Source organism: Notamacropus eugenii, chromosome 1 (genome assembly GCF_028372415.1).
Source record: "Notamacropus eugenii isolate mMacEug1 chromosome 1, mMacEug1.pri_v2, whole genome shotgun sequence".
Taxonomy (NCBI): Eukaryota; Metazoa; Chordata; class Mammalia; order Diprotodontia; family Macropodidae; genus Notamacropus; species Notamacropus eugenii.
In genome coordinates, this window is record NC_092872.1 from 309625865 (window position 1) to 309653317 (window position 27453).

The following is a 27453-nucleotide window of genomic DNA, read 5'->3' on the forward strand; positions in this document are numbered from 1 at the left end:
AGAGGAAAGAAGGGAAAAGAGCCAAATAACAGAGGCTTGTACACTGGCCACATGTTGGCCCTGATGGAGAGATTAAGGCCTCTTTCTATTTTTTTTTGACTGCAGTTAGGGAGGAAATAGGGCCCACATTGCCCAGCCTTTTGTTAGCACTTTTCAAATCCACTTTCATCTCTTTTCCTTCTCACATAGAAAACTTAAGTTATCTCTAAACCCCACAATTCTTGAATAGTTTCAAAATTATGGTTCAACAAACACCCAAAAAATTCTTCTTATTTATGTGGTAAGCAGATTAGAAACAGTATCTGTTTATGCTCTAAAATTCACATGGAGATTTCATTAACAGAGCATGCTACACATACTCATAAAAACTGAGCTCATTGGCCAGTTCACCCATTACACTTGTAATAATGGTAGTCTTGTCCTGTTGTAATTAGGTTTTATCTCTGAGCACCTAATGCTTAATCTGTTTTTTCATGCTCTTCTTTTTACGAGTGAGGACATTTAATTAAGTGACTTGCCCAGGATCACATAGCTAGTGTCTGAGGAGGATTTGAATCCAGGTCCTAACTCCAAGTCCAGCACTCTATCTTTTATGCCAAGAAGTGGCAACATAAAACCTAATAAAGTTTATTAACAACTCTTGGTCACCCAGAAACCAATTAATCACACAACCTTCTTGAGGAATCAAACTTAGACCATTGGATGCCATTGGACTCAGAAACAACTTTTGGGAACTCAAGAATAGAACCCTCCAAGGGTTTGACTTAAGGTAGATAGAGAGGGTTTGGATAATATATTCCAGAATGCTATTCCCTAAGGATGTCTCTGTTTCACAAATTCATTCATTCAACAAACTTTTATGTTTAAGGTGCTATGGTAAGTACTGGGGATACCAAAGAGAAAAATGAAATAATCCCTGCTTTCAAGGATTTTAGATTCAATTACTAGGAAATGACATGTATACCATAACAACAAAAAAAAAATTACAAAATAAACTTCATGGGGGAGGGGAGAGACTAACAACTGCAAAAATCAGAATAGGATGTATCTAATCACTTGAGTTGGTCCTTGAAGGAAGCAAAATATTCTAAGAGAAATTCCAAGGTAAAGAAAGAGTTATATTCTAGCCATTAGAGACAGAATGGAAACAGGGGACGGAATGTCCTGAATAGGGAAGAGGAAGTACATTAGTCTGCTTAGATCATTTAGTTCATGAAGAAGAAGAATGTGCAGTAGCAACTTGGGAAGATAAGCTAGTCACGTTGTTAAAGCATTTAGATGCCAAACAGAGGAATTTTTATTAGGCACTGAAGCTTCCTGTACAGGGGGTAGAACAGAGGTACCCATGTAGAGCATATACTTTAAGAATGCCAGTTTTGAAATTGTATAGAGGATAGATTGGAATGAAGTAAGTCTGGATGTAGCTAAACAAATTAGGAAGCTGTTGCAGTAGTTCAGGTGAAAGGAGATTAGAGCCGGAGCTCTAACGAGATCATCTCTAATGAGATGAGTGTAAAAACAAGCACCCAGACATACACAGAGGGGTCTGCTATCACAGGTTCTTAGATCTGCATTTCTAAAAGGAAAGCAACATTCAAGGGGTCAACAGTCACTTTAATCAAGTATATGTATCATTCACTTAGTTCAGGGGAAAAAGTCCTGAACTTCAGAGAAAATACAGAGAAATCTAAATCAACACACAGCACTTCCAAACTGTCTGAGAGTAAGCAACATAAACATCACAAATCAACAGACAGATGCAACTGCCTGACCATACATGTAGAGTTACCAGAGAGGGAAGCACCAAAACTGGGTTTTCAAAACCAGGGGCTGCTTAGCAGTTTCCCAATCTCATCTGGCACACAAAGCTCCTTCCAAAAACTAAGCCCCAAAGTAAAACCCCACTTCAGAGTCTTTATACACTTTTTAGAGCCAGAGGGCATCACAACCCTTGAGAACCAGGTCCTCCTTAACAAAAGGTGTGGACCTTCCTGCAAATCTTTCCAGGCCTATTAATGGGTAGGGAAGATCTTCTTTAATCATATTATTCAGTTAGAGGCACTTGATTATACTAAAACAAAAACAGCAAAAGACCCTACCTTGCTTGCCATCACAATGAGCTAGGGTCTTGTAGAGAGAGGAGGGGACACATAAAAAATGATCTCGCAATACTAAACTGACACCTAATTTGGCACCTAATTGCCAAGCAAATGGGAGTGGAGGGAATGCTATGAAGGACAGGAAGAACTAAGGATGACTCCAAGATGGCAAACCTAGAAGTGGGACAGGACAGAATAGTTAGAGGGGAAGTTTTGAGGGAAAATAGGAGTTCTGTTTTAGACATGTTAAATTGGAGATGAAAAATGTTCAGTAGGTGAAGTCGAACTAAAGTTTCAGAGAGACTAGGACATTACTCTCAGAGTTATCTTGCTTAGCTAAATCTATAGAAGATGATGGGGTCACCGAGAGAGTGCAGAGAGAAAAAAGAAAACTCAGGACAGAGCCTTAGGAGAGACCCATGCATGGGGGGTAGGGTGGGACATGGAAGATAATATAGGAAAGAAAACTAAGAAATATAGACAAAGGAAAACAAAAAGAGAGTAGTGTCACAAAGACCTAGGAAGGAGAGATTATACAGGAGGATATTGTGTACATAAGAAGAACTGAGAAAAGTCAACAGATTTCAAAATTAAAAGAGAACATTCATAACCTTAGAAAGAGCAGATTCAGTTGAGTAATGAAATCCAGATTCATACTTTTCTGGAAACAGTCTACATACATACATACACACACACACACACACACACAGATCTTAAGGATATAGTTGGAATTTATCTCCCTCTGGATTGATGAACTAAAACCCATATGTTCTCAGACTTGGAAAGGTGTCCTTTATCTAATAAGGCTATTACAACTTGCTGGGGGAGAGGGGTTAAATAAGCCATCTTGAGTTTCTAAAAATCAATAAATGAGAGGAGGTGGTACAGAAAAAATTCTAAAGTGGATTGGTGTACTCTGGGGTATGATTTCTTGCTGCTGACACCTGCTAGCTCTACTACTTTTGGATAAATTTGTCTCATTTGCTGTCTTTGTTTTTCCTTTTATCCCTCTTATAGATAAAACAAAAATGATCTACACAGCTGTGAGTGACACTGCCACAGAAGCAGGAGCAAGAACTCTAGGCAATGGTACAAGTGTGGCCTAGACTTAGTCCACCTCACAAGCAACTAGATCTTATCTATAAAGTACTATCAGCAAGGCTTGAAATACTCAACAGAAAGAACAGCATTATGTGAATTACAGGGGCAAACTCTCCTGTGCCCTCCGTAAACCATCCCAGCAGTAAACACCAAAGTGATCATGGTACTACCACTAGGTGTTATGGATGTCCATCTGAACAACTTATAGCCAGTACCAACCTGGAACTTTATTTCTCGCCACACACAAAAAATGGAATTTGGTGAATTTATGTCCAGTAAGATAGGAAAGGCTCAGTTTTAAGTATTCATTAGGAAAAGTTGTACCTAGACTTTCATTTCACTGTATTTTCTGTTGTCTTCCTTTCCTTTGCCTCAGAATTTCTAAGCAGATATTGTTTTGATTAGTTACCAGTTCCTTTTAAACATTTCAGTGAAAAAAAATTAGATATATTTTAACACAATAGATACATTCCAAAGACCTCTCCCAAAGTTAACACCCCAAAAGCAAATAACTGATAGTGAAGTCACTTTCCAGTTTAGCAACTCACCATCAAATTGTTTTATATTTGACCTGAGTTTTCACTTTTAACACCAGCGTCTGGATATTCATGATTAAGAGAATGTTCATAATAAAGAGAAATGTTAATAGTGCAACTTAAAGTTTGTGTCTATATTGTTACTACAATTTTTTTGGCAGCTGAGCTTTTTGAGTCTAAAATAGTGCTTTTTTTTGTTTTGGGGCTAAAAGTAGGTATCAGTTCCCTTAGTCATGTTTTCCTCTTCCATACATTGTACTCCATCCTGAGGAATCATAGAAGATTAATCCCAAGACCAGATATGGACATTTGTCCCTTTGGTTTTTTGAGAGAACTGCAGAAGTTTGTGGAAAATAAGGACAATAGAAACTGTGGTAGCAAAAAATAACCAACTAAAGGTTCATGTAGGAATGAGAAGCAGGCATATGCAAAAAAGCTGAAACACAATTTCCCTAGAAGACCTTGAATATGAAAGCTTGAGAGGTCATAGGTAGCAATCTACCACAAATAAGACTTGCCTTTACACAGTCTAATAAACCTAACTTAAGCAGCCTTGTCCTTGCTTGTCACAACAGTAACATTAGGCTAGTGGAAAATAAAACAAAATTACAAGCAAAAATGTAAGTATCCTAAATGACTAAGGAATGCCAGCTTCTGGGACTTCAGGGCAAACAGGAGGGGTGAAAACTTTACAAGTGATAGAAGATGAGATTGAGAAAATAATTTTCTTCATATGGTAGCTTTGGTTCCACTTTCCTACTTGAAAAAAACATTTTAGGGAATCATGCCCAACTTTGCCTTTCTTTTCCTATTTTTTGCCTCCCTCAGTCCCTACAAACCAAGAAAGTTCACAAGTGCACCTTCCTAACCTAGTGACTATTCCCTTTAATTTTAAAGATGAAGCTATTAGATCACAAGCTTTTTTTTTGTATCAACCCCCAATGAAAAGTATATAAAACTGTCCCTGGAATTCCAGACATATCAACAAGTACTACTTTCTCATGTGAAATTTTTATTGCCTTAAAATTTTATCATAGAATCATAGTGCTGGACAGGACGTAAGGGCCATCTAGCCCAACTCTCATTTTACCTCCTAGGGAGGTCAAGTGATTTGTCCAAGATTATCCCATAAAATTTAACATAGAAATAGCTGTGTTTATATTTCATCTACAACGTGCCAGGCATCATGATAAGCGCTTTACAAATGTTTCATTTGATTTTCATAACAACCCTAATAGGTATAGGTACAGTATCCTCATTTTACAGCTGAGGAAACTAAAGCAAGTGCCCTCTCCCTGTCACACATACCATCCCCTCTTCCTCTCCCAGGTTGAGACAGCTAATGTTTGATACTATATTTGAACATAGATCTTCCTAACTCTAGGCCCAGAGTTCTAGCTTGTGTCACTCTGCAGTGTTTCCCAGAACTACAAAAAATGGGGATAAGGCTAGAATGCATATGAATCTTTTCTTTAAAAAGTTTTATTGATATCCTTTTATATTATCTTCATTTCTGAAGTCCCTATCCAGTGAATGAGTTCTTTTAACAAAAAATAAGTCAACAAGAATTAAGTGCTTACTATGTGCCACTGTGCTAAGCTTTGGGTTTAAAGAGAAAAGTGTTCCTTCCCTCAAGGAGCTCACATTCTAAGAAAGGGAAGAGACAGAATGCAAACTACGTACACACCAGCTACATCCAAAGTACATAGAAGGTAATAACAGAAGGAAGGCCCTAGGAAGAGTGGGAGGGGCAGTAAGTAGAAGAGCAGCTGGGCCCAGAAAGGCCTACTACAGGTGATATTTGAGATGTCTAAGTCAGGAGATGAGAGCTTTGGAGGCATGAGGTACTGACCTTGAGAACATATGTATAAGTAGGCCAATCTAAGACTTGAAATATAAAAAGGGGCAAGGTTTAATCGGTATTAACATTTTCTCCATCACTTTCATAAGTCTAGATAATTAATAAATCAAGCCCAGATTTGTAGTGTTTTCCTACTTCCAAAGTGTAAATGTTCACACTGAAATTTTTACAACCTGCTATCCAGAGCCACTAACCTGTGCTTCCAGCACATGCTTAGATGTAAGGAGAGGAAGGAGTCATACTGTCTGTTCCCTTGGAGGTGAAAACCTATTGGAACACAATGCCTGAAGCCAATGCTCTAGATCACATTCTACCAACCTTTTAAATCTCCACCTCAGATGGGCTAATTGGAGACCTTACTTTTGATCTGTGAGAAAGCTAATAAAACATTTAATTGAAGGGCCAAGAAGTAGACTTCTCTTTTCCAGTAGTGTAAAAGACTTTAAATGACATGAGCATTTCCTATCTGATGCTGGCGGTTAATAGGGAACCACCGGAATTCACTAAGGAGGGCGGGTGACAGATCTGTACTTTTGGAAAATCTTCCTTTGAAGCCACTCAGAGGCTATTTCAGTAGCTCTCATGTGTGGTATGACAAACCACACCAGGATGATGGCTCTGTGAGGCAGACAAAACACATTTAGAGATACTGCAAGGTAGAAATGATAAAACTTAGTCATACATTAGACTGAATGTGCCGAGTGAGAAAAAGGCTCACAACTGTGTCCTCAACAATGTGGGAAGAGAGGAGTCTTTGGGGGAGAAATATACCAAGTTCTGTTTTGGACATGTTGATTTTGAGATGCCCAAAAGACAATTGGTAAAGAGACTGGAACTCAGGAGACTAGAGCTGTATAAACACACACACATATATTCTCAGATTCTCAAACCTGAGAACGATGTTCATAGAGATAACTGAACCCATGGGAGCTAATCAGATCAAGTGAAATAATTTGCAGTATGAGAAGCCCTGGATAGACCCCCTTGAGGAAAAGCCAAGGTTACTGTGAATGACTAAGATAAAGAACCATCAGAATTCCGAACCCAGAGAAAGAAGTGTCACAAAAGCAAAGAGGGGAGAGAGTAACCTGAAGATGGGCAATCAACAGGGTCAAATGGTAGAGAGCAGTCCAGAAAGGTGAGGATTGAGGTCATTAAATTAGGTGATTAAGAAATCATTGGCAACTTTGGTGGGAGTAATTTTTAGACAAATGATATGAAGTCAGATTGCAGTGTTTCCGACAGGAAATGGAAACGTCATAAAGTTTCCCAGACTTTTGTTCACCGTTGTGAAGATATATGACTGGTTAGCAGGAATGGTAGAACAAATGAGAGAATAGGGAGTCAGTAGATAAAAGATTAGAGTGAGGATGATAGAGATAGCCCTTGAGCAGAATCAACCCATCAACTGACAGTATATACAATGTTCCATACATACCTACCTCTACAAAGGTGGCAGGAAGGTACATTTTCTCACGTCTTCTCCAGGAGTCATTACATTTTAGTAATTGTTGATTTTTTTATCTGACCTCTTCAACACCTCCTAAATCTCCCTTTTGTCCGTTTGTTCGTATACATACAACCACTCTAATTCAGACCCTGAGGAACTTTTCATCCCATCTTTCCACTCTCTAGTCTTAACTTTAGAGCTGCCCAAACATATTCCTGAGGAGCAGATTGGATTACATTACTTACTTTGTTCAAGGCACGTCTTCTTAAGCACTACCCATTGTCTAATTTTTTTTTTTAATTACATTTGTTCACTCTCCCACCAACTTCAAATTAAGAGCAAAACTAAACAAAACCCTTGTGCAGTCAAGTGAAACAAATTCCCACACCATCCCATATCCCCAAATATTTCATTACACATCTTGAATCAATCACCTTCCTGTCACAGGGTTCAGGAGAGTAACAATTATATCACTGGAGATGGCAATTAACTCTTTGAGAACAGATATTAACTAAATATTTACCATCAGGTTATCGTGTTCAGTGCTAGAAATAAAATATTAAATATAAAAACAGGAAGCTATAAATTGGCAAAATCATGACAAATGGAGAGTATTTGTGAGTGATTGTGTCATAACTGCACAAAGGTCAAGAAAAATGGAAGAATGAGTCCACTGGACTGCAATGTCAGAAAGAACACCTTTTCAGCCAGATGGCAAGGTAAATTTACTGGGGTGAATTTTGGCTGAAAAATCTGAATTCATAACTTAATGATCAAATGAAAATTTAAGGATGGCTGTGGGTATTTGTTTAAAGCAACTGAACATAGAAAAATTTGAGTAGACAGGATAATTAAGAGGGTAAACTCCTTAAACAAACAAGACTAGATCAAAAACACAAGGCTTGCTTAAGGCTCACCTCTTCAGAAACTGGGAAATGCATTTTGAGGCATGGAATGGAAAAAGGAGTGCTCAGGAAAAATAACTTTCTCTCAGAATACTGAAATATTGTTTGGAACAGCTTAGTGGAATTACAAGTTTTATCTTTTAACAGGACTCCACTGAGATTAGGACAAATTTGTGAATACTAGCATATCACCAATTCCAAAGAAATGGTAGATGGTGAGATGAGCACACCAGGCAAGACATATTTATGTGGTTGAACTAGCTAGTTTGGGTTAACAACTGCAAAGTCACTAGTGCAGTGGTGGATTGGGAAAACCAAGTCTAGAATATCTACCTTAATTTTTACTCACAAAATTATTTGCCTACCAAATTTACAGGGAGCACATAAAATGGTATTCACAAGAGATGCCAAAACAAGAAAATCGTTGCTCACAGGGTTACGATTTCTGAAAAAGAAAAATAGGACTTGGCTTGACCTCAAATTACTATCACTTGAACATGTGGCATCACACCAAGCAAGCTTAAGAATGCATTCACACAAATTCTAGCATTTAAGAATAATCTGATTCAGGTATGGAGAAGCAAACGTAATCCTGGCTTGGAAAGTGGGGTGACAAACTAAGATGTCTCACTCCAGCTATTTTACTAATTTTAAGGCTTACTATATATGTAAGATACCAAGGAACCTTATGTCCTATTTTCCTGTGAAGAGCTTGCCTCAAAGGCAAAACTCAGTACAAGAACCAAAACCACAGATAATAGAGGAAGTTATCTAAGTTTCAGTTACCACCTCAGCCAATAGGGAATATGCATTCTTTTAATAGTTAACAAACTGTTCCCCATATATGAAATGCATAGCACTTACCTACACCTCCTTTAAGATTACATGGCTTCATTTAATTGTTTCCCATAAAGTACTATCCTCATATTTCCCCAACTCACTACTACCTTTGGTATGTTAAATATGCTTGTTGAAAGAATACTTTGATAAAAAGTTGAGTTTCTGGGTTAGGTACCCTTGCCAACACACTCCACTACTCTTACCATCCTGTCATACTTGTTTCGTCTCTTTCTTTTCCCCTGCATTACTTCATTATTGGTCTTAAAATCCCTCTCCAAATTTTTAAAATTTATGCCAAACAAAAAATTGAAGGCATTAGGAAGCAAGAAACATTTTTACACTATTAAGATCTTCCAATGTATAGCTACATACTAGATTCAAGAGTTGAGTCTGAGTCTTTTATTAGTATAAACAGTTAAGACATGCAAGAATACTTTGAAAACCTTAGATTACAAAGGTTATTATTCACCAGCTCCCCCTAAAAATTTCCCAGATTCAGTGGCTCTCCCCAAATGTATATTGAATGCCAAACTCAGGTCAAGGAAAGGTAAAGATTGAATAGTAACAGGAAATTCAGTCAAATGAACCAGACAGTTTTGTTTTGTTTTTTTACAAATTTTATTACCAATAATAACAGCGTCTTTAATGCGCCGTCTTTTATAGTTGTGAAAGGGTGGGTGGGAACATACCCGTTTCCCACAAAAACCAAAAACAAAAAAAAAAATCACACCCACTCTAAGCTTTATATACAGCAGATGTAAAGAGTTCTAAGTGTCCAAAGCCATTAGTTTAATTATAAGGCATTAAACTAATTTCTGAATTGCCACTCACATATTCCAATAAACTAGGAACTAAAACGTTCAAATTATTTCTTTAGTACAAAAAAATTAAAGTTGCTCTAGTTATAAAAGAGCAGTCAATATACATAACTATACACTTCAGACATTCACAAAAATGTGAGCAGGAGAAGGCTTATCAAAAGACATTTAATACAATTAAGTTTTCAACAACCCTTGGTGGTCCACATCTACAAAGATTTCCAGCCCCCCAACCCCCCTCTCCCAGAAAAGCACATACTTACCAGAATTTTTAGCAAGTATGGTTTGATTTTTGTCTTTTTTTTAAAAAAGGTCCCCAGGGCAAATTATGTACAGTTCAATTGCCACTGTCAACAGATCTAGACCTAGATCTGGATCTCTGGCGATCCACAGATGCTGGAGACTTAGATCTACTTGAAGAGCCCCGTTTCTGGCTCTTTTCAGGCATTGGTGACCTACTAACAGATCGGGATTTGCTATGGCTTCGGCTTCTGGACCTGCTGTAAGATTTGCGGCTACGAGAACGAGATCGGCTCCGAGATCTAGAAGAGCTCCTAGTGCGGGAACGTGACCGACTTCGTGACCGACTATAGGAAATAAAATAGCTAATTAGTAGGAAGAAAATCGACCCCCCCCCACCTGTATTCTTGCCATTTTCTCGAAACAGCAAAAAATTATACTTCAAACAATACCTGTGCCTTTTGCTGCCTTCAATCAGTTTAATTTTCCTTCCATTTATTTCTTTTCCAGAAAGTTTTTCAATAGCATTCTTTAAGTCACTGTAAGAGGCAAACTCAACCACCCTAGGAAAGAGTTATTGATCTTGTTAATCATCAGAAAGACAATACACAATGTACTACAATACAAAGAGGTTACAAGACTCGAGATACCACAATCTAATTTACATAATTCATTAAGTTGAAGTGATTTTCATAAGACTTTACCTACCCTTCATTTAGCTTAGGTCTATGAGCATCTGCAAAGGTTACCTCCCCAGCTTGCCTCATGAAATCTTTGAGATCCTAACACAAGACAATTATGTTAAACGAAGAAAAATGAAAGAACATAAACAGATAACATGGCATAAAACAAGACTACTGAAAGAGAAGATGTTAGATAAAGTACAAACATGGCATTTACCACACTTGTATTCTATCAAAATTATCTACATCAGGGCACGAAATAAGTGAAAATAGCATATTGCTTTACGCAAAATGCAAGGGAAAAATTCAGATTTTAATGTTACAAGTATTAGTCTATACTGAGGCTCAGCACAAAAGAAATAAAAAGAAAAAAAACAAAAGTTAACAGTACATTTGTAAAGTAAAGACTGAGGTAGAGTAAGTCTTATATTTAAACAGAACATTTACAAGACACCAGTTATTTTGTGCCCCATATGTCATTAAAAACGTAGTTTACTTTACCTTTATTAACATTTCCCTAGGCTAGTCAAGCAGCATACTGCATTAATCGCTCGGAGATACCGTCATGACATATGCCCGACTGGCTCTTCGCCACCCACTTGAAGGACACTACCCAATCGATGGAAGCCTTTAAATCGCACAGCCCTCCCTATTAGCAGACTACTGACGGATGCAGACATTTTCTACTCTTGTGAAGTTACCAAGGACCACTTTACTGCGATCAGGATTCCAACGACCACCTAATTTCGTATCTTTCAACTCTTTTCGACCAGGACCTCTTATTCGGAAGCGTTACAGGAGGACAGCTCTCAACTTAGGGATCAGATCTCGTTATCTCGGGGATCGCTGCAACCTGGCACTTTAAGGAAGTGCACCGATTACGTCTAGACCGGCAAACACAGATCTAGAGGTGGCCAACTGATCACTGTAGGAGCTGACTGGCAAAGTCAACCAGGCCCAACCAAGAGTGACCAAGACAGAACGATTAGGATAACCCACAGGCACTCCTCGTCATAAGGCCAACGACACAGATAGGCTGGCAAATAAAGGGTTTAATATTTGGTTAAAATTGATTTTAAAACAAGAAAAATCCTCAAAAACATTTACATTTGATCACTATCATTACTCTAGGCTTCAAATATCCCCCAATTATGTTAAATAGTTTAAAATGATATTATAGATGTCCAGTTAAGTTCATATTTAAAGATAAAACTACTTTAGTAAAAGGTTTAATATTAACTACCCATTATTTTTTAAAATATTGAAGAAGTTTTAAACCTTATTTCAACAAACCTGCCAGCTGACTCGTGAAGATAAATTCTCAACTATAAGACGATTTTCTGTTCGCACAGGTGGGGCATTTCTGGGGAAAAAAACAATTGAAATGGAAAAACACTACTTGTGAGTTTTAAGAGACAGGACATTTTACTTATTCAATTCTGTTTTTAAAGTAGAATACCTTAATTCAGAAAAACCCATACCTCCTATCATTTCGGGGACGGCGGCTACTAAATCGATCAGAATACCTCCCTCTTCCTCGTCCACCTCTTGAACGAGCCCTGGCGTGTTCAATAGTAACCCTAGAATAAAGTAGAAAAGTCTTCATTAATAATGCTTACAAGTTCCCAAGCACTCATATACGTTCTCATTTAGGTTTTAATCCAGTACGTATTGACAATACAGATGTTAAGCCCCTGTTAGAAATTGAATTATATGACTCAAGTCATGGCCACAAAATTAGTTAAATATCTATTCAGGAATCAAATCCAGGTTTTCTCTTCTGACTCCCAAGAGTTCAACACTCTTAATTTTGCAACACACCATCAGTATATATTTATGCACAGCATGTAGATATTCCTATGAACACATTTGTAAAATAACATTACAATTAAAAACTTTTATAGGACCTATGTAGAGATGCATAGAAAATTCACCTGGCAGTTTCTGAGGAGTGTTGCTCATTTGTGAGACTTCTTTAACTCAAAAATGAAATATTATAATCCTGTTACAAGTTGCATCTTTTAAACATGTGACTAAAAAAACCTCTGGCTTTTGAGATGACTTATACTAACTTACACTGCTTGTCATACTGCAGTGTCTAAAAACACTAGTTAAATAAACTTGGCTTACATTTATTTAACAAAAAAACTCAAAAAATAGAAGTAACATGATTTCACAGGCTCATAGGTTTAAAGGTGAAAATAATTTTCTAGGTCATCTGGCCCAACCTTATTTTTATATATGATGCAAAATTAACTCAGAAGCCTATGGTCTCATAGGCAGTAACAGTTGGGTCTTGAACCCAAATCCAGCAGTAATTTTTAAACAAAAAAAGATTTACCGCTCACTGCAGAGTTCCTTTCCATCAAGTTCATAAACAGCATCATCAGCATCTCTTGGATCCTCAAATTCCTAAGAAATGAATCATTTTAGCTATTTAATTACAGGAAAATGAATAACAACAGATGTGCAGCACTAGGCAAACTTAAATCACTACATGTTAGTAAACTAAGTCAATATGAATAACTATCTAACAATCTATGTACTCCAATACTAGATAACAGCCCATTAACGTTTAAAAATTTACATTTCCTCTTAAGATGTGGAATTTGTTAAAGCTGTATTAGTGCAGTATTTTCCTTGATTGTATTAAATTTATTTAACCTCACAGCGTTAGGACAGTTTGAATTTTAAAATAAAATTCATAGCGTTTTTTTCTTTACTAGCAACAGTTTTTACTGGATACCTACCACAAACCCAAAGCCTCTCTTCAGATCAATGTCTCTTATTCGTCCATATCCTTTAAAGAACCTTTCTACGTCTTTCTCTCGGGCTGCCGGATTTAGCCTTCCAATGAATACTCTACAGCCACTCATGGTGTCCCACTTCGGATTCCTACGAAAAAGAAAGGCTACGTTAGTTATAAAACCAACAGGAGCGTTCGAACCCAAACAGGGTGCTCACGTACGGATCAGAATTTCAGCAGATCTACAAACTAGGGCGGTTTCCCAGTAATCTTGACTCCGCACTCGCGGGTCACTTCACCTTACCCCCTACCGCAGCCGCCGCAACGCCCCCGGAGGTCGGAGACTGCGCAGGCGCACTTCCCCTCCCCTCCGCCGCAGTTGGAAGGACCGAGAAGCGAAGGAGGGGCGTAGGCTACATCCTCCGCATTCTCGGGGCCAATCTAGAGCAGCCGCGTGAGCTCCTTCCTCGCCAGAGCGTCACAGCCAAATGGAAGCTCCAATCACGCGACGCGACGCCAGCGCGTGCGCAGTAAGCAAATAAAGCCTCTGGAACCACAAAATGGCGTCTGGGCGGGGACGGGACTGGAGTGGCGCGCGCAAATCTCTCTCCACTTCCCCCTCCCCCACGAACGTTCCCTACCGACCCGCCGACCGTTTAAGCGGCCGGTTTGGTGGATGAATGCACGTTAAAGGTCTGACTTCTAAACCTAACACTTAGGCCTCCTGAATTCAGATAAAATGGGAAAAAGCCCGGAAAGATATAACGGACACCGCCCCAACACCCTTACAGCCCTCTAGAAGACACGACAGACGCTTCCGGGTAGCAATCTTTAGTCCTTTTCAGGCCCCTACAACGAGAAAGGACTATGGCTTGCTGGTAACACGGGGTATTCCCCGTGTCCTGTCTTAACCCCCACTACGGGGAGGCAGATACCGGAAGAGCAAAAATAATTCCGAAAGGAATTATTTCCTTTAAAAGGCCAGTCGCTTACCAATCTAAATGGGCAGGAACTAAAGCGTTAAACCCGCCGGAGGCAGAGACGGCGGAGCGGTCGAAAGTCCACCAACAGCGTTGACTCGAAGAGCACGAACTTCCTCAGGCTACGTCTCTCTGCAACTGACGCACTTATCCACTAGGACGTTCCACAAAATGGAAGGTACTGGGCGTGCGTCACTTCCGGCCCTAGCCCAGAGCAGCACGTGACCTTGTTGCTCGCTCTAAGGCTTAAGAGACTGGCTGAAGGGGCTGGAGGCTCCTCCTCTTCCGTCCCAGAGGCCTAGCGCCGCTGGGGGGCGGGGCCAAAGGCGGACTTTGAGGGGAGGGAGAAAGGCGGAAGTGGATGGGAGGGCGTTTGTAGCTTTTAGTGGTAAAGGGCAGAAATGAAGGCCGCTTGACCCGGCCCTTTGGTTCGGGTTTATTATTCGGTATTCAGGAAGTGTCTTCCCAGCGCTGGGTTCAGCGTTAGACCCGGAGGGTAGACGGAAGTGAAGCAGGCCCTGCCCCCTAGAAGCTCCGGTCCCATAGGGCCGATATGTAGAACCCGAAAATGGAAAAGAGAGCCCCAACAGCTTCCAGGTGGGGAGGGCCAGGTTGGGGATCATCCCAAGGCATTCCACAGCCGTTGCCTTTTGGGGTGACTGCCTCTGCAGTTTACCTGGCCCTTCACCCGGCTTTTTGTCTGCTTGCTTGCCCCCTTGTTTAATCTCCACCCGTTTTATTAACGGGTATTATTATTGAGTCTTATTCTCAAACAAGCCAGCAGCCCGCACTGGTGTCCAGGCCTGCAGAGGGGGACCCACCACGTGTCAGGCTTGCATGCGTTAAGACCCCGCCCCCGCCATGCGGGCTTTGTGGGCGTGCAGAGGATGTGCAGGACTGCAAACCTTATCTAGCCTCATATCCTTGGTGTTGCCAAGCAATCATTTGAACTAGAATGAAGTATCATTGCTCTGTCTCCTCTGCCGGCTCTTTTCAGTTTTAAGCTACAGAGAAGCTAGATGTTTGCGTTTAGGAGACAGAATGAAGTCACAAACTCTCACTGCTGGAGCCCTCCCCAGCAAATTCAGGTCAGGCTTTTGCTTGCAGCCAAGCCAAACAAGCAGATGTGATCCCGCTTTCACCTGGCAAGACCTTCAGATATTGGAGAACCAAGTGAACTTGTCTCCAGGCTTCTCCTCTCCATGCCAGACATCACCATTTCTTTCAGCTTTTGGCCTCTTGGCCCTCTGCTTTCTTTTTCCCCATCACGGATGCTCTCCCAAGTTTTTCTCTTCCTTTCTTTCAAACAGGGAACTCTAAAAGACAATAGTTTTTTTTTTCCCCTTCTGTTCCAGATGCCACCTTACTCTGCAAAGTTCTCCCTAAAGAATTGCATCTAATTTATTGTCTCTCCTGTTGGAAGGTTTCCCTTCACACTTAGCTACATTAAACAGAATTTTACTTTGTAACTATTTCTCCCTGCCAAAGGCCACTGTAGCCCTTCCGAGTTTAGTTTAAGTACATCTCCCACTCCCTAGGCAGCAATTCTTAAACTCTGGATTGTGACCCTATGGGGTCAAGAAAAATTTGGCAACGGCAAAAGGTTTCTGAACAACCAGCAACCAAAAATTAATTATAAATCGAATGCATCATGAATCCGAAGCTTTTCTGGCGGCTCTTGCTTGCCTGTGTTGCCTTGTGCAACGTCACTGCAGCCTTGGTTCTGAACTTGCAGTATATGCACTTTGCACTGCGCATGCCCTCAGGCCGTGTGACCCTTGTAAGTAAAATTCTCTAAAAGTGTTATTTTAATGCCTTTTAACAAACAGCATAAGCTTAGTTTAACAAAATCATAGTATTTCAGAGTTCCTAGCAGCTTCGTTTGATGAAAAACTGGCCTAGAGCACTGAAGCAATTTTGGAAATTTGGAGAATTCTAAATGAAAAGTCTCTCCTCTGCTCAGTAGAAGTATAGCAATGCCTCTTCATCTTAAGTGGAGCCCTTACTAGGAATTGCTCTCCCCATTTTTCAGTCTGAATTGATTTGCTGTTTTTACCAATATCCGCAGCTCTCTGGCCTGTAATTGCTTGCATCTCTGACAATTTACCCTCAAACCTCCCATTCCTTTACTCTCACACTCCTAAACCAGGGCAGAAAAAATAAAGTGCTGCAAAGTAGGGCACTTACATTGATTTAATATGGAAAAGGGCTACTCAATATCTTCTCCTAAAATTTAGAAAAATCTCTATATTTACAAAGAGGTTTGAACTGCCAGTGTGAGTTCTGAGTATTCATTTGCTATATTGAAGAGGGAAGTACTGAAATTCACAATTGTGTCTGAAGCTTCTAATTGGTGTCTATGCTTTTGGGAGGGTTTATGGAGGAGGAGGGATAAAGGAGAGGGTCTTAGGTGCAAATTCTGAGAAGAGTGAAAGGGATAGGACTTATGGATGTATGGGGGTTACAGGAAAGGAGTTTTTTAGGGAGAAAGATAGGGTCTTTTTATTTCCCAATTTATCCCAGTTCCTCCCTTCAACCCCTCTCACACACATGCATACACACACACACACACACACACACACACACACACACACACACACACACACACACACACACACACACACACACACACACACACACACACATATTCTCCTGCAAGGAGTCTGCTCCAGCAGTTTCTTATTCAAAGTACACATCTAGAAATTCAAGGTGACTTAAAGTAGCAATTTTAATTAAATGACAAAGCTCTTTAACACTCTAATCACGGCACTGAATGAAGCAGCTGATTCAGTCACAGGAAGTAAAAGTGGAAGCAGTTACTAACAATATTTTCAGCACTTCTTTGCGGTGTGTCAACAAAATAATTAATAATATACCAACCAATATTAAAACGCTTACTATGAGCCAGGCATAGATCAATGGGTCTTTAGAGTTTAGATGGAAGATTCCTTATTTATCTTTGTATAATTCCTTGTTTGTTGAACAATAGAATCTGCATGCTTGTTTTTTTGCTATGATTCTTATCAATAGGTTATACTGAGGACTGTAGGAAATACTAAGATCCACCTTGGCCTAGTGGGGAAAGAGATTTTTTGAGTCTAGTTTAGCAATGTGAAGACCTGACCTATTGCTAAATGTGTGACATAAAATTTTATTTTATTCCCAGCAGTGACAAAGGCATCAATTCTTCCAATAAAATTTTACATAGATAAGTTTACCAACATGCAAAATCTACTTAACATGATTGTTTTCAACTGTTAGGATTTGAGTTTAGGGTGACTTCATTTACCTTACCATTTTTTTGGCTAGGAATTCCAGTCAAGAACAGAGAATGTCAGAAGTTTAATGGGAGGAAACTTCAGAGCCAACTCAGTGTTCCATAAAGAGGACAAGGTGGACAAGAGAGAAACACAACTTGGCCAGTACTGGGGGAATTGGGATAAGCAGAGAACATTGTATTCCAAGTGGCTAAACTCCATGCAAGATCTTAAATTCCTAACAAGAAAAGCTAATAAATCAACTAACTGGAGGACTAGCCTGTGCCTGATTGTTGATTGTGATAGCACTCTCCACTCCCTTTCACGGGGTCCTTTGGCCATTGTAAGGGAGGGGAGATTTGGGTGGAAAATCTTCCTCTGTGGGACTTGGCTTGTGTGGCCTGGCCAAGTTCTAGTAAAGTTGACTTTCAAAATGTACTACAACATGCATCTTTTCTGAATGGTATTTTACAATTGACATTTTAATACAGGTTGTATACAGCTGCTATTGAGCTGTTCTGTGTATCTTATTGTTTTGTAATAAGATAATTTTATCCAAAGAAAAATCCTATACTGGTATCTCACTTGTACAAGCTTAGTACACTGTTGGTAACCAACAGAACTCCCAAGCCTAATCAGAGTAACATGGGATTTAGAGCTGAAATGGATTGTAAAGTCATCTAGTCCAGCCCCCTCATTTTTCAGTTAAGGCCTGTTTGCTGAAGGTCTCCCAGCAGCTGCATGTAATAAGTCAGAATTGGAGCCTAGGGCCCCTAATTCCAGGGGTTTTCTGCTCTATTCTGCCTCCCCAAGTGTTCTCTCCCTCCTCTGAGCTACTGTAGCATTTGGTATTTCTATAACCTAGGCTTGGCTGAACATGCCCAATTATAAAACAAAACTCCTGGTAGGGCCTTTTGAGCATTCCCCATTTGCCTAACCTGCATCCTAATATGTCCTTTACCTATGGCCACCTTTATCTTTAAAACCGCAAGGCTGGGTTGGACTCATGGTCAGAAGACTTAAATTCAAGTCTTGCCCCTCATTTTACTAGGTATGTATCATTTCATGCCCTTACATGTCAGTATCCTTATCTGTTAAATAAATTCCAAGATGCTACCAAACCAGACTAAACTGTTTAATCTATAAACAAATTACAGATTTTTACCCACTTTGCTAAAAATACCACCAAAATGATTTCACTTATCCTGTCACTAGTTCTTTCATACTAAACCATCTCAAGGACAAGAGAGCCAGTTCCAGTATCTCTAGCTCTTGTCCACAAACAACATCTAGTAATATAGAAAGGGAGATGGGCAGCTTGGGGAGATAAGGCCTAGAACATCAGAATAGCAAAAGAGTGAATGTGTATAGACCAGGAAGCCAGAAACTGTTGGAATTCTGTCACTTTCTAAGTTACTGATGCTAATAGCCTGTGCAGGCTTCAGGTGTAGTACTATCTTTCTGATTCAATATCTCCATATATTCAATTCAATTCAATAAACATTTATTAAGTGCCTACTGTGTGCCAGGAAATGTGCTAAATGCTGGAGATTAAAAAAAAAAAGGCAAAAGGCAGTCCCTGCCCTCAAGAAACTTACGATCTAATGAGGGAGACAACATGCAAACAAATATATACAAAGCATGGACAGATAGGAAATACTTAACAGAGGAAAGGCACTAGGATTAAGAAGGATGGGAGACAGCTTCCTGTGGGATTTTAGTTGCAACTTAAAGAAGGCTAGGGAGGTCAGTAGTCAGAGTGGAGGGGGGAGAGAGTTCCAGACATGGGGGACAGCCAGAGAAAATGCTCAGCCAAGCAAATGAGTGTCTTGTTCAAGGAACAACCAGGAGGTCAGTGTCACTAGATCAGAGAGTACATGTTGAGTAGTGAGGTGTAAGAAGACTGAAAAGGTGGGAGGGGGCTAGGTTATGAAAACTTTGAATGCCAAACAGCATTTTGTATTTGATCCTGGAGGTAATAGGGAGCCACTGGAGATTATTGGGGGTGTAGGGGGGAAAGGTGGCCTGATCAGACTAGCACTTTAAGAAAACCCCTTTAGTAGAGGAATGCAAGATCATTTGGAGTGCAGAGAGACTTGAGGCAGGCCAACCTAACAGCAGGATATTACAATAAACCAAAGTGTGAAGTGATAAGGCCCTGTACCAGGGTAGTGGTAGTGTCAGAGGAGAGAAGGGAGCACACTTGAGAGATGTTGCAAAGGTGAAATTGACAGGCCTTAGCTTGGATAAGAGGGGTGAGAGATAGAAAGGGGTCCAGAATAACTCCCAGGTTGTGTTAGCAAGGATAGAAGGATCAAGTGAGGGTTTTTTCAAGATGTGAGACATGGAAACGTTTGTTGACAATAGGAAATGGGCCAATAGAAAGGGAGAAATTGAAAATAAGTGAAAGAGTGAGGACAACAGAGAGGAGAATCTGTTGGAAGAGCTGGAAAGGAATGGGATTCCTTGTACAAGTAGAGGAGTCAGCCTTGGTAAGTCTCCATCATGTGAGATAGGAGTGAAGGGACAGAGAGTGGCAGAAGGCACCCTAATGATAGGAAATGAGAAAGAAGAGAGAACAGGAAGCTCATGGTGAATGGCCTCAATTTTTTCTGTAAAATATGAGGCAAGGTTCTCAACTGAGAGAATAGGAGAGGAGGGGCCTTGGGATATTTGATGAAAAGATTTGGAAGAGTTGCTGTGGAGAGTGGGATAGTGAGTTTATAAGGAAGAAGTTAAACCTCTTCTAGTTGAGGTTGTATAACATAAATTTGTAGTGGATCCAGTCAGAATGGTTGCATGATTTTGTCCATTGACAATAGTCCATTGACCTATTTTTCATTTTAATTTGTATTGGTAAATTGTTTTAATTTTCATTAACAGATAAGTATTCAAATAAATGTGCAAGAATAGAAGAGACAACATAAACAAAACAACTAAACAAAATTTAAACAGCATAAAAAAAGGTTGTGGATATTTGTACATGCTTCCATGCCTTTCTGTTCTTGTTGCCACAGAATGATAGAGTGAAGGGCAGGGAGAGAAGTGTGTGTCAGCAGAGGCAATAGCAGCAGCAAAGGAATTGAGTGGATCCCAGATCATCAACTCATGAGTCCTTCAGCCACGTTATAGAGACTGGTAGAAGCCGGGGTACTGACTGAATGTGTTAGGGGATTAACCTTCTCTGATGTTAATTCATTCCAGTTCTTGATGATTTAACCTAGGGAATTTAACCTTTACCTCGGTTAATTCATTCCAGTTCTTGATGATTTAACCTAGGGAATTTAACCTTTACCTCTTGTACATAATTTTTATTTTGGGGACTTCCAAGTGGTCATGAGGATTGGAGAAGATGGTTAGTTCTCCATGTTGATGGATGTGTAACCTGAAAGTCCATCAACAAGCTTTCATTTGACTTGGTACTCTGTACATGAGATCCTTGTTAGAGGATCAGTGAGTGAGCATATTGCTGGAGGAGCAGACTCATATCAGTTTGCATTCTTGTTGTAAAGGAAAGCAGAAAGAAGGACATTGTAGCTAAATGGGAGGACTCCTTTGTAAGGGAAAGAAAAGAGTTGGTGGAGTGAATTTTATCACATTTCCAGAGGGCACAGGAAACATTATTTCATGAGATATTTGGTCATTACATATATGGTAGTGCTGATTATAAGTGTGATGAATACTAAAAAGTTAGGTTTCCACAAGATGTTGCAGTTTCAAGGTGGTATAAGATAAGCACTACTGACCAATCAGCTCTCAGGGGAAGAAGCTAGCCAGGCTGAAAACTAGCTTAAACTGGCTGGGACCAGTGACCAGGAGAAAACTTTTCTTCATTGCGTGTGCTTAATGAGTTCTTTGCATATTATTTGACATACCCCAGAGGCAGAAATAGCTGCCATTTTTGAACATGGAATGTATGATGAGGGAGGAGGAACATATATATGGGAACATATTAAAGGGCAACATGGGATGAGTGGTTCAGGGAGACTGTAACCAGAAGGGGTTTGGACCAATCCAGGCTCCTGAAGAAGGGGCTACAACAGACTAATAGTATAAAACTTGCTCTCACTTCTGTATCAGTGCACTTCTGTCATTGTAGGGAATGTGCAAAGATTCTTCTTTCACTCCAGACTTTAGTTTTGTTGTCTGGTCCAGATGTGAGCCTTGCTCCATCCAGTTGGGGAGGAGGTTTAGGGAGGGGTCCTGTTTATAATATAAGTATTTGTAAAAAGAGCATGATGAAAATAGCAGTTTCATAGCTAGTCAAAGGACTTATTTCCTGTATATTACCTGTGTAATCTTGGGTAAATCACTTATCTTCCCTGATCCTCAGTTTCCTAACCTGTAAAATGAAGGGAAACTAAATGACTTCTAAAGTACCTTAACGCTTTAGGAGTATAACCCTATGAGCCTGATAACAAGCAAGTGTGTAGTACATCATCAGGAAGTCCAGCATGCATTGGCAGGAATATGTGCATGTAATGTGTATTGCATCATCAAAATCTAAATGCAGGAAAAACCCTCACAAATTTATAATAAATTATTAAATTTAAGATGGGTCATTAAAAGTATTGTATATATTTTTGAAATGTCTCAAATTTTAAAAAAGTTAAAGGGTTAAAGAAAGGAGATTTCTGGGGGGAAGGGGAGACATTGAGTAATTTTTTGTTTTTGGAAAGGGGGTGGTAGGCCAAATAAGTTTGGGAACCTCTGTCTCTGTCAAAAGACCTGGCAAACACAGATGTTGGGCTACTGTGAGTAAGCCCAAATCTTGGGAAATTAGAGGATTAGAAAAGAGCAAATATCTCAATTAAAAAATAGAAAAATGTTGACTTAAAACTATAGGCCAGTAAGTTTAACTTTGATTCTTCATAGCATTCTAAAATTTCTTCTTATTAAAAGAATAATTAAGTGAACATCTAGGAGAGCAAGTGGTATTAACAGTCAGCATGATCTCATAACATCATGTCAGATTCATTTCATTTTCTTTTTTGTATATAGTTATTTGATTGGCAGATCCAAGGGAGTGATGCAAATATAATTTCCCTAGATTACTTCTAAGATTTTTTTTACACTATCACAAATTATTTAGCTTTACACTTTGTGAGAATCTTGCTAAAAGTTTTCTGAGCAAAACAAATAAACAAATAACAGTCTTTCATGCCACCCTTGTAAGATAAGAGAGAGTGATGTGGTCTAAGTGAAGTACATTAGGTGAATTGGGAACTTATTGAATAACTGGCCTCAAAGTTGGAATAAAAAAATGTTAAGAGTTAGAGGGAGAACTTTAGTGATCACAAGGCAAAAAGATAAATAAATGGTCTTCTCACATTCCCTTTCAGTTCCCCTTTCCTATCTCATGGAATCTTATGCTTTCCCCAGAGCCCTGGGCAGTGAGGCAGCCCAGAAAGGCTTGCCTTTCTGAGCAGTACCTTATCTCCTGGCTTTTTTTCTCTAGACCTTATAGTAGAAAGAGCACTATCTCTGGAGTCAAAGGACTTATTTCCTGTATATTACCTGTGTAATCTTGGGTAAATCACTTTCTTCCCTCATCCTCAGTTTCCTAACCTGTAAAATGAAGGGAAACTAAATGACTTCTCAAGTACCTTAACACTCTAGGAGTATAACCCTATGAGCCTGATAACTAACTTCTTCAGTTGTTTTTCCCTCTCAAAATTGTGTATGTGTGCTTACCTATGTGCCAGGCCTAGAGGCCTGTGGGCTACCCGAGTCTTCCCTTACCTCACCTCCCGAGGTCTTCGGTTGGCCAAACCGGATGCTCGTATGAGAGAAAGGACGTTCCAGAGTCGAACAAGGGTTGAGCTTTATTTCAGGGTCTAGTTACAAGTGCAGGGGAATACTTCCTTAGGAGGGAAAGAGAAAGATCTCCCAAGGAGGCAAAGATCTTACAATAAGAGATTGGAAGTAGAAGTACAAGCGGGGAGAGAGGGGGAGGGGAGAGAAGAGAGAGGAAAAGCGGAGCCTTGTTGTCCCGTCCACTCCGCGCCCCTCCGCCCAAGAGAGCTTTCAGGCTTTCCTGATCCTACTTAAGCTCTGCAGCGGCATAGTTTGCATCTGAATACCGTGCCTGTTAGGTAACTAGGTGTGCTCCAATCCGGGACAATCTCGAGGGCGGGGAGAGCTCTCTCCCATCACGTTTCTCACGGGAAGAGGCGGAAATACACGAGATAGCTCGGTTCACCTCGATTCCCAGTCGTTTCCTGGGGGGTCTCGTGAGAACTCTAAGATTTAGAAGTTCCCACCTTTACCTGCCCGAGACTGTCCACATGGAATTGAGCTTCCAACCCTAGCACCTATGTAACTGTTATATTCCCTAGGATGTTGTGAAAGAAAACACAGACAAAAAAATCCTCAAGAAAAATAAGGAAAATCAAAAGTGTATACGTCAATCTGTGTTCAGACACCCTCAGTTCTTTCTCTGGGGATAGAAAGCATTTTTTATCATAAGTCCTTCTATGTTGTTGTCTTGGATCGTTGTATTGCTGAAAATAGCTAAGTCATTCACAGCTGATCATCTTTGCACACAGTACATTTCACTTTACGTTAGCTCATGTAAGCCTTTCCAGGTTTTTCTGAAGGCATCCTGCTAATCAATTCTTATAGCACAATGGTATTCTGTTATAATAGCATAATTTGTTCAGCCATTCTCCAATTGATGAGCATCCCCTCAATTTCCAATTCTTTGCCATAGGAAGAGAGCAGCTATAAATATTTTTGTACGTATATGGCCTTTTTCTTTTTGTTTTTTATCTCTTTTTGGATATAGACAGTGGTGGTATGGCTAGGTCAAAGATTATTCATGATTTATAACCCTTTGGGCATAGTTCCAAATTGCTCTAAAGAATGGTTGAATCAGTTTACAACTTCACCAACACTGCACTAATGTCTTATTTTTCCTACATGCCCTCTTACATTTGTCATTTTCCTTTTCTGTCCTATTAGCCTGTACCTCAGAATTGTTTTAATTTATATTTCTCTAATCAATAGTGATTTAGAACATTTTTTTTCCTGTGGCTATAGATAGCTTTGATTACTTCATCTGAAAACTATTCATATCTTTTGATCATTTATCATTTGGGGTATAGATCTTATTTTTATAAATTTGACTCAGTTCTCTATATATTTGAGAAATGAGGCCTTTATTAGAGAAACTTGCTTCAAAATTTTTTCAAGTATGATTGCTAAATGTATTTCCCTCCATTCTATTTCCCTTCTCCCATGTATTCTATTTTCTCTCTCCTTTCACCCTGTCCCTCTTCAAAAGTGTTTTGCTTCTGACTACCACCTCCACCAATTTGCCCTCCCTTCTATCTCACTCCACCCCTTCTCTCATCCCCTTCCCTTCCTACTTTCCTGTAGGGTAAAATAGATTTCTATACCCTATTGAGTGTTATTTTCTCTTTGAGCCAATTCTCATGAGAATAAGATTCACTTACTCCTCCTTATGTCCCCCATTTTTCCCTCCACTATAAAAGCTTTCTCTTGCCTCTTTTATGTGGAATAATTTACCCCATTCCAACTCTCCCTTTCTCTTTCTTTTTACATTCCTCTCTTACCCCATAATCTTATTTTTTTTAGATATCATCCCTTCATATTCAATTCACACCTGTGATCTTTATCTATGTGTACTCCTTCTAACTATCCTAATAATGAGAAAGCTGCTATTAGTTACAAATATCATCTTCCCATTTGGAATGTACATAGTTTAACCTTTTTAAGTCCCTTATGATTTCTCTTTCCTGTTTATCTTTTTATGCTTCTCTTGAGTCTTGTATTTGAAAGTAAAATTTTCTATTCAACTCTGGACTTTTCTTTAGGAATGCTTGAAGGAACTCTGTCTCACTGAATGTCCATTTTTCCCCCTTATAGATTCCCCCCTCCTCAAGACAATGTGCAATCTGATATAGGCTCTACTTATACATTCACATTAGACATAATTTCACATTAGTCATGATGTAAAGAAGAATTAGAACTGAGAGGAACCATGAGAAAGAAGAAACAAAACAACAAAAGGAAAGGAGAACAAATAGTTTCCTTCCATCTGCATTCAGATTCCAAAGTTCATTCTTTGGATGTGGATAGCATTTTGCATCATGAGTCTTTTGGAGTTATCTTAGATCTTTACATTGTTGAGAAGAGCTAAGTCTATCAAAGTTAGTCATTGCACAATGTGGCTGTTACTGTGTATAATGTTCTCTTATTTTTTCTCAGTTCACTCAGCATCAGTTCATATAAGTCTTTCCAGATTTTTCTGAAGCCTACCTGCTCATCATTTCTTATAGCACAAGAGTATCCTACTACACTTATATACCACAACTTGTTCAGCCATTCCTCAATTGATGACATCTCCTCAATTTCCAATTCTTTGTCACCAGAAAAAGAGCTGCTAGAAATATTTTTGTACATGTGGGTCCTTTTCGCATTTTTTATGCTCTCTTTGGGATACCGACCTAGAAGTGGTATTGCAGGGTTAAAGGGTATGCACATTGTTGTAGCCCAAAGGAGCATAGTTCCAAATTGCTCTCCAGAATTGTTGGATCACTTCACAGCTCCACCAACAATATATTAGTGTTTCAATTTTCCCACATCTTCCCCAATATTTATAATTTTCCTCTTTTGCTATGTTAGCCAATCTGATAGGTGTGATGTTGTACCTCAGAGTTGTTTTGATTTGCATTTCTCTAATCAATAGTGATTTAGAGCATTTTTTTATATATATAGATAGTTTTACTCTCTTCCTCTGAAAACTTCCTGTTCATATCCTTTGACCATTTATCATTTGGGGAATAACTTGTATTCTTATGCTTGACTCTGTTCTCTTGGAAATGAGACCTTTATCATAACACTGACTGTAAAAATTGTTTCCCATATTTCTGCTTCCCTTTTAATCTTGGTACAAAACCTTTTCAATTTAATGTAATCAAAATCATCCATTTTGCTTTTTATAATGTTCTCTATCTCTTGTTTGGTCATAAATTCTTCCCTTCTCCATAGATCTGACAGGTGAACTATTCTTTGCTCTCCTAGTTTGCTTATAGTATCAGTCTTTATATCCAAATTATCTACCCATTTTGACTTTATCTTAGTATAGGATACAAAATGTTGGTCTATGCCTAGTTTCTGTCTTAGTATTTTCCGGTTTTCCCAGCAGTTTTTATTAAATAGTAAGTTTTTATCCCAGAAATTGGAGTCTTTGGATTTATCAAATAGTAGATTATTATAGTCACTGACTATTGTGTATTGTGTAACTAACCTATTCCATGGATCCACCATTCTATTTTTTAGCCAGTACCAAGTAGTTTTGATGATTGCTGCTTTATAATGCAATTTAAGATCTGGTACAACTAGACCACCTTCCCTTGAATTTCTTTTCATTGATTCCCTTGATATTCTGGACCTTTTGTTTTTCCAGACAAATTTTATTTTTGTTTTTTATAGCTCTATAAAATAATTTCTGGTAGTTTGATTGGTATGGCATTGAATAAGTAAATTATTTAGGTAGAATTGTCATTGTTATTATATTAGCTCAGCCTATCCATGAGCAGCTGATATTTTTCCAGTTATTTAGATCTAACTTTATTTATGTGAAAAGTGTTTGTAATTGTGTTCATGTAGTTCCTGGGTTTGTTTTGGCAGGTAGACTCCCAAATACTTTAAATGGAATTTCTTTCTCCCTCTTGCTGCTGGACTTTGTTAGTAATATATAGAAATGCCAATGACTTATATGGATTTATTTTATATCCTGCAACTTTGCTAAATTAGTTTTTTATTTCAAGTAATTTTTTACTTGATTTTCTAGGATTCTCTGAGTATACCATCATATCATCTGCAAAGAGCAATAGCTTTGTTTCTTCTTTGCCTATTCTAATTCCTTCAATTTCTTTTTCTTCTCTTATTGCTAAAGCTAACATTTCTA

The 27453-nt window shown here is 39.1% G+C and overlaps 2 protein-coding genes and 1 long non-coding RNA gene across 4 annotated transcripts in view; 2 read left to right on the forward strand and 1 right to left on the reverse strand.

The window, feature by feature from the left end:
- Positions 1-3860, forward strand: part of SLC10A1 (solute carrier family 10 member 1) — a 42619-nt gene extending 38759 nt beyond the window's left edge. The window contains exon 5 of the mRNA XM_072629483.1: positions 3117-3860. Within this exon, the coding sequence (XP_072485584.1) occupies positions 3117-3205 (89 nt within the window). The 3' untranslated portion in view covers positions 3206-3860. The remainder of the gene's footprint in view (positions 1-3116) is intronic.
- A 5526-nt stretch (positions 3861-9386) lies between these two features.
- Positions 9387-14409, reverse strand: SRSF5 (serine and arginine rich splicing factor 5). 2 transcript variants are annotated; one of them, XM_072629484.1, is made up of 8 exons: positions 14273-14409; positions 13284-13428; positions 12875-12945; positions 12015-12113; positions 11827-11896; positions 10559-10632; positions 10303-10413; positions 9387-10197 (listed from the first exon to the last, which is right to left on the reverse strand). In XM_072629484.1, the coding sequence occupies exons 2-8, from the start codon at positions 13407-13409 to the stop codon at positions 9948-9950; spliced, it is 801 nt and encodes a 266-aa protein (XP_072485585.1). In that variant the 5' UTR covers positions 13410-13428; positions 14273-14409; the 3' UTR covers positions 9387-9947. The 2 variants fall into 2 exon arrangements, with proteins under 2 accessions (XP_072485585.1, XP_072485586.1); XM_072629485.1 differs by lacking the exons at positions 9387-10197; positions 10303-10413; positions 10559-10632 and adding an exon at positions 10797-11569.
- Positions 14351-17794, forward strand: LOC140517867 (uncharacterized). Its single transcript, XR_011971761.1, has 2 exons — positions 14351-14437; positions 17569-17794. It is a non-coding gene; the product is annotated as an uncharacterized lncRNA (long non-coding RNA).
- The last annotated feature ends 9659 nt before the right edge of the window (positions 17795-27453 follow it).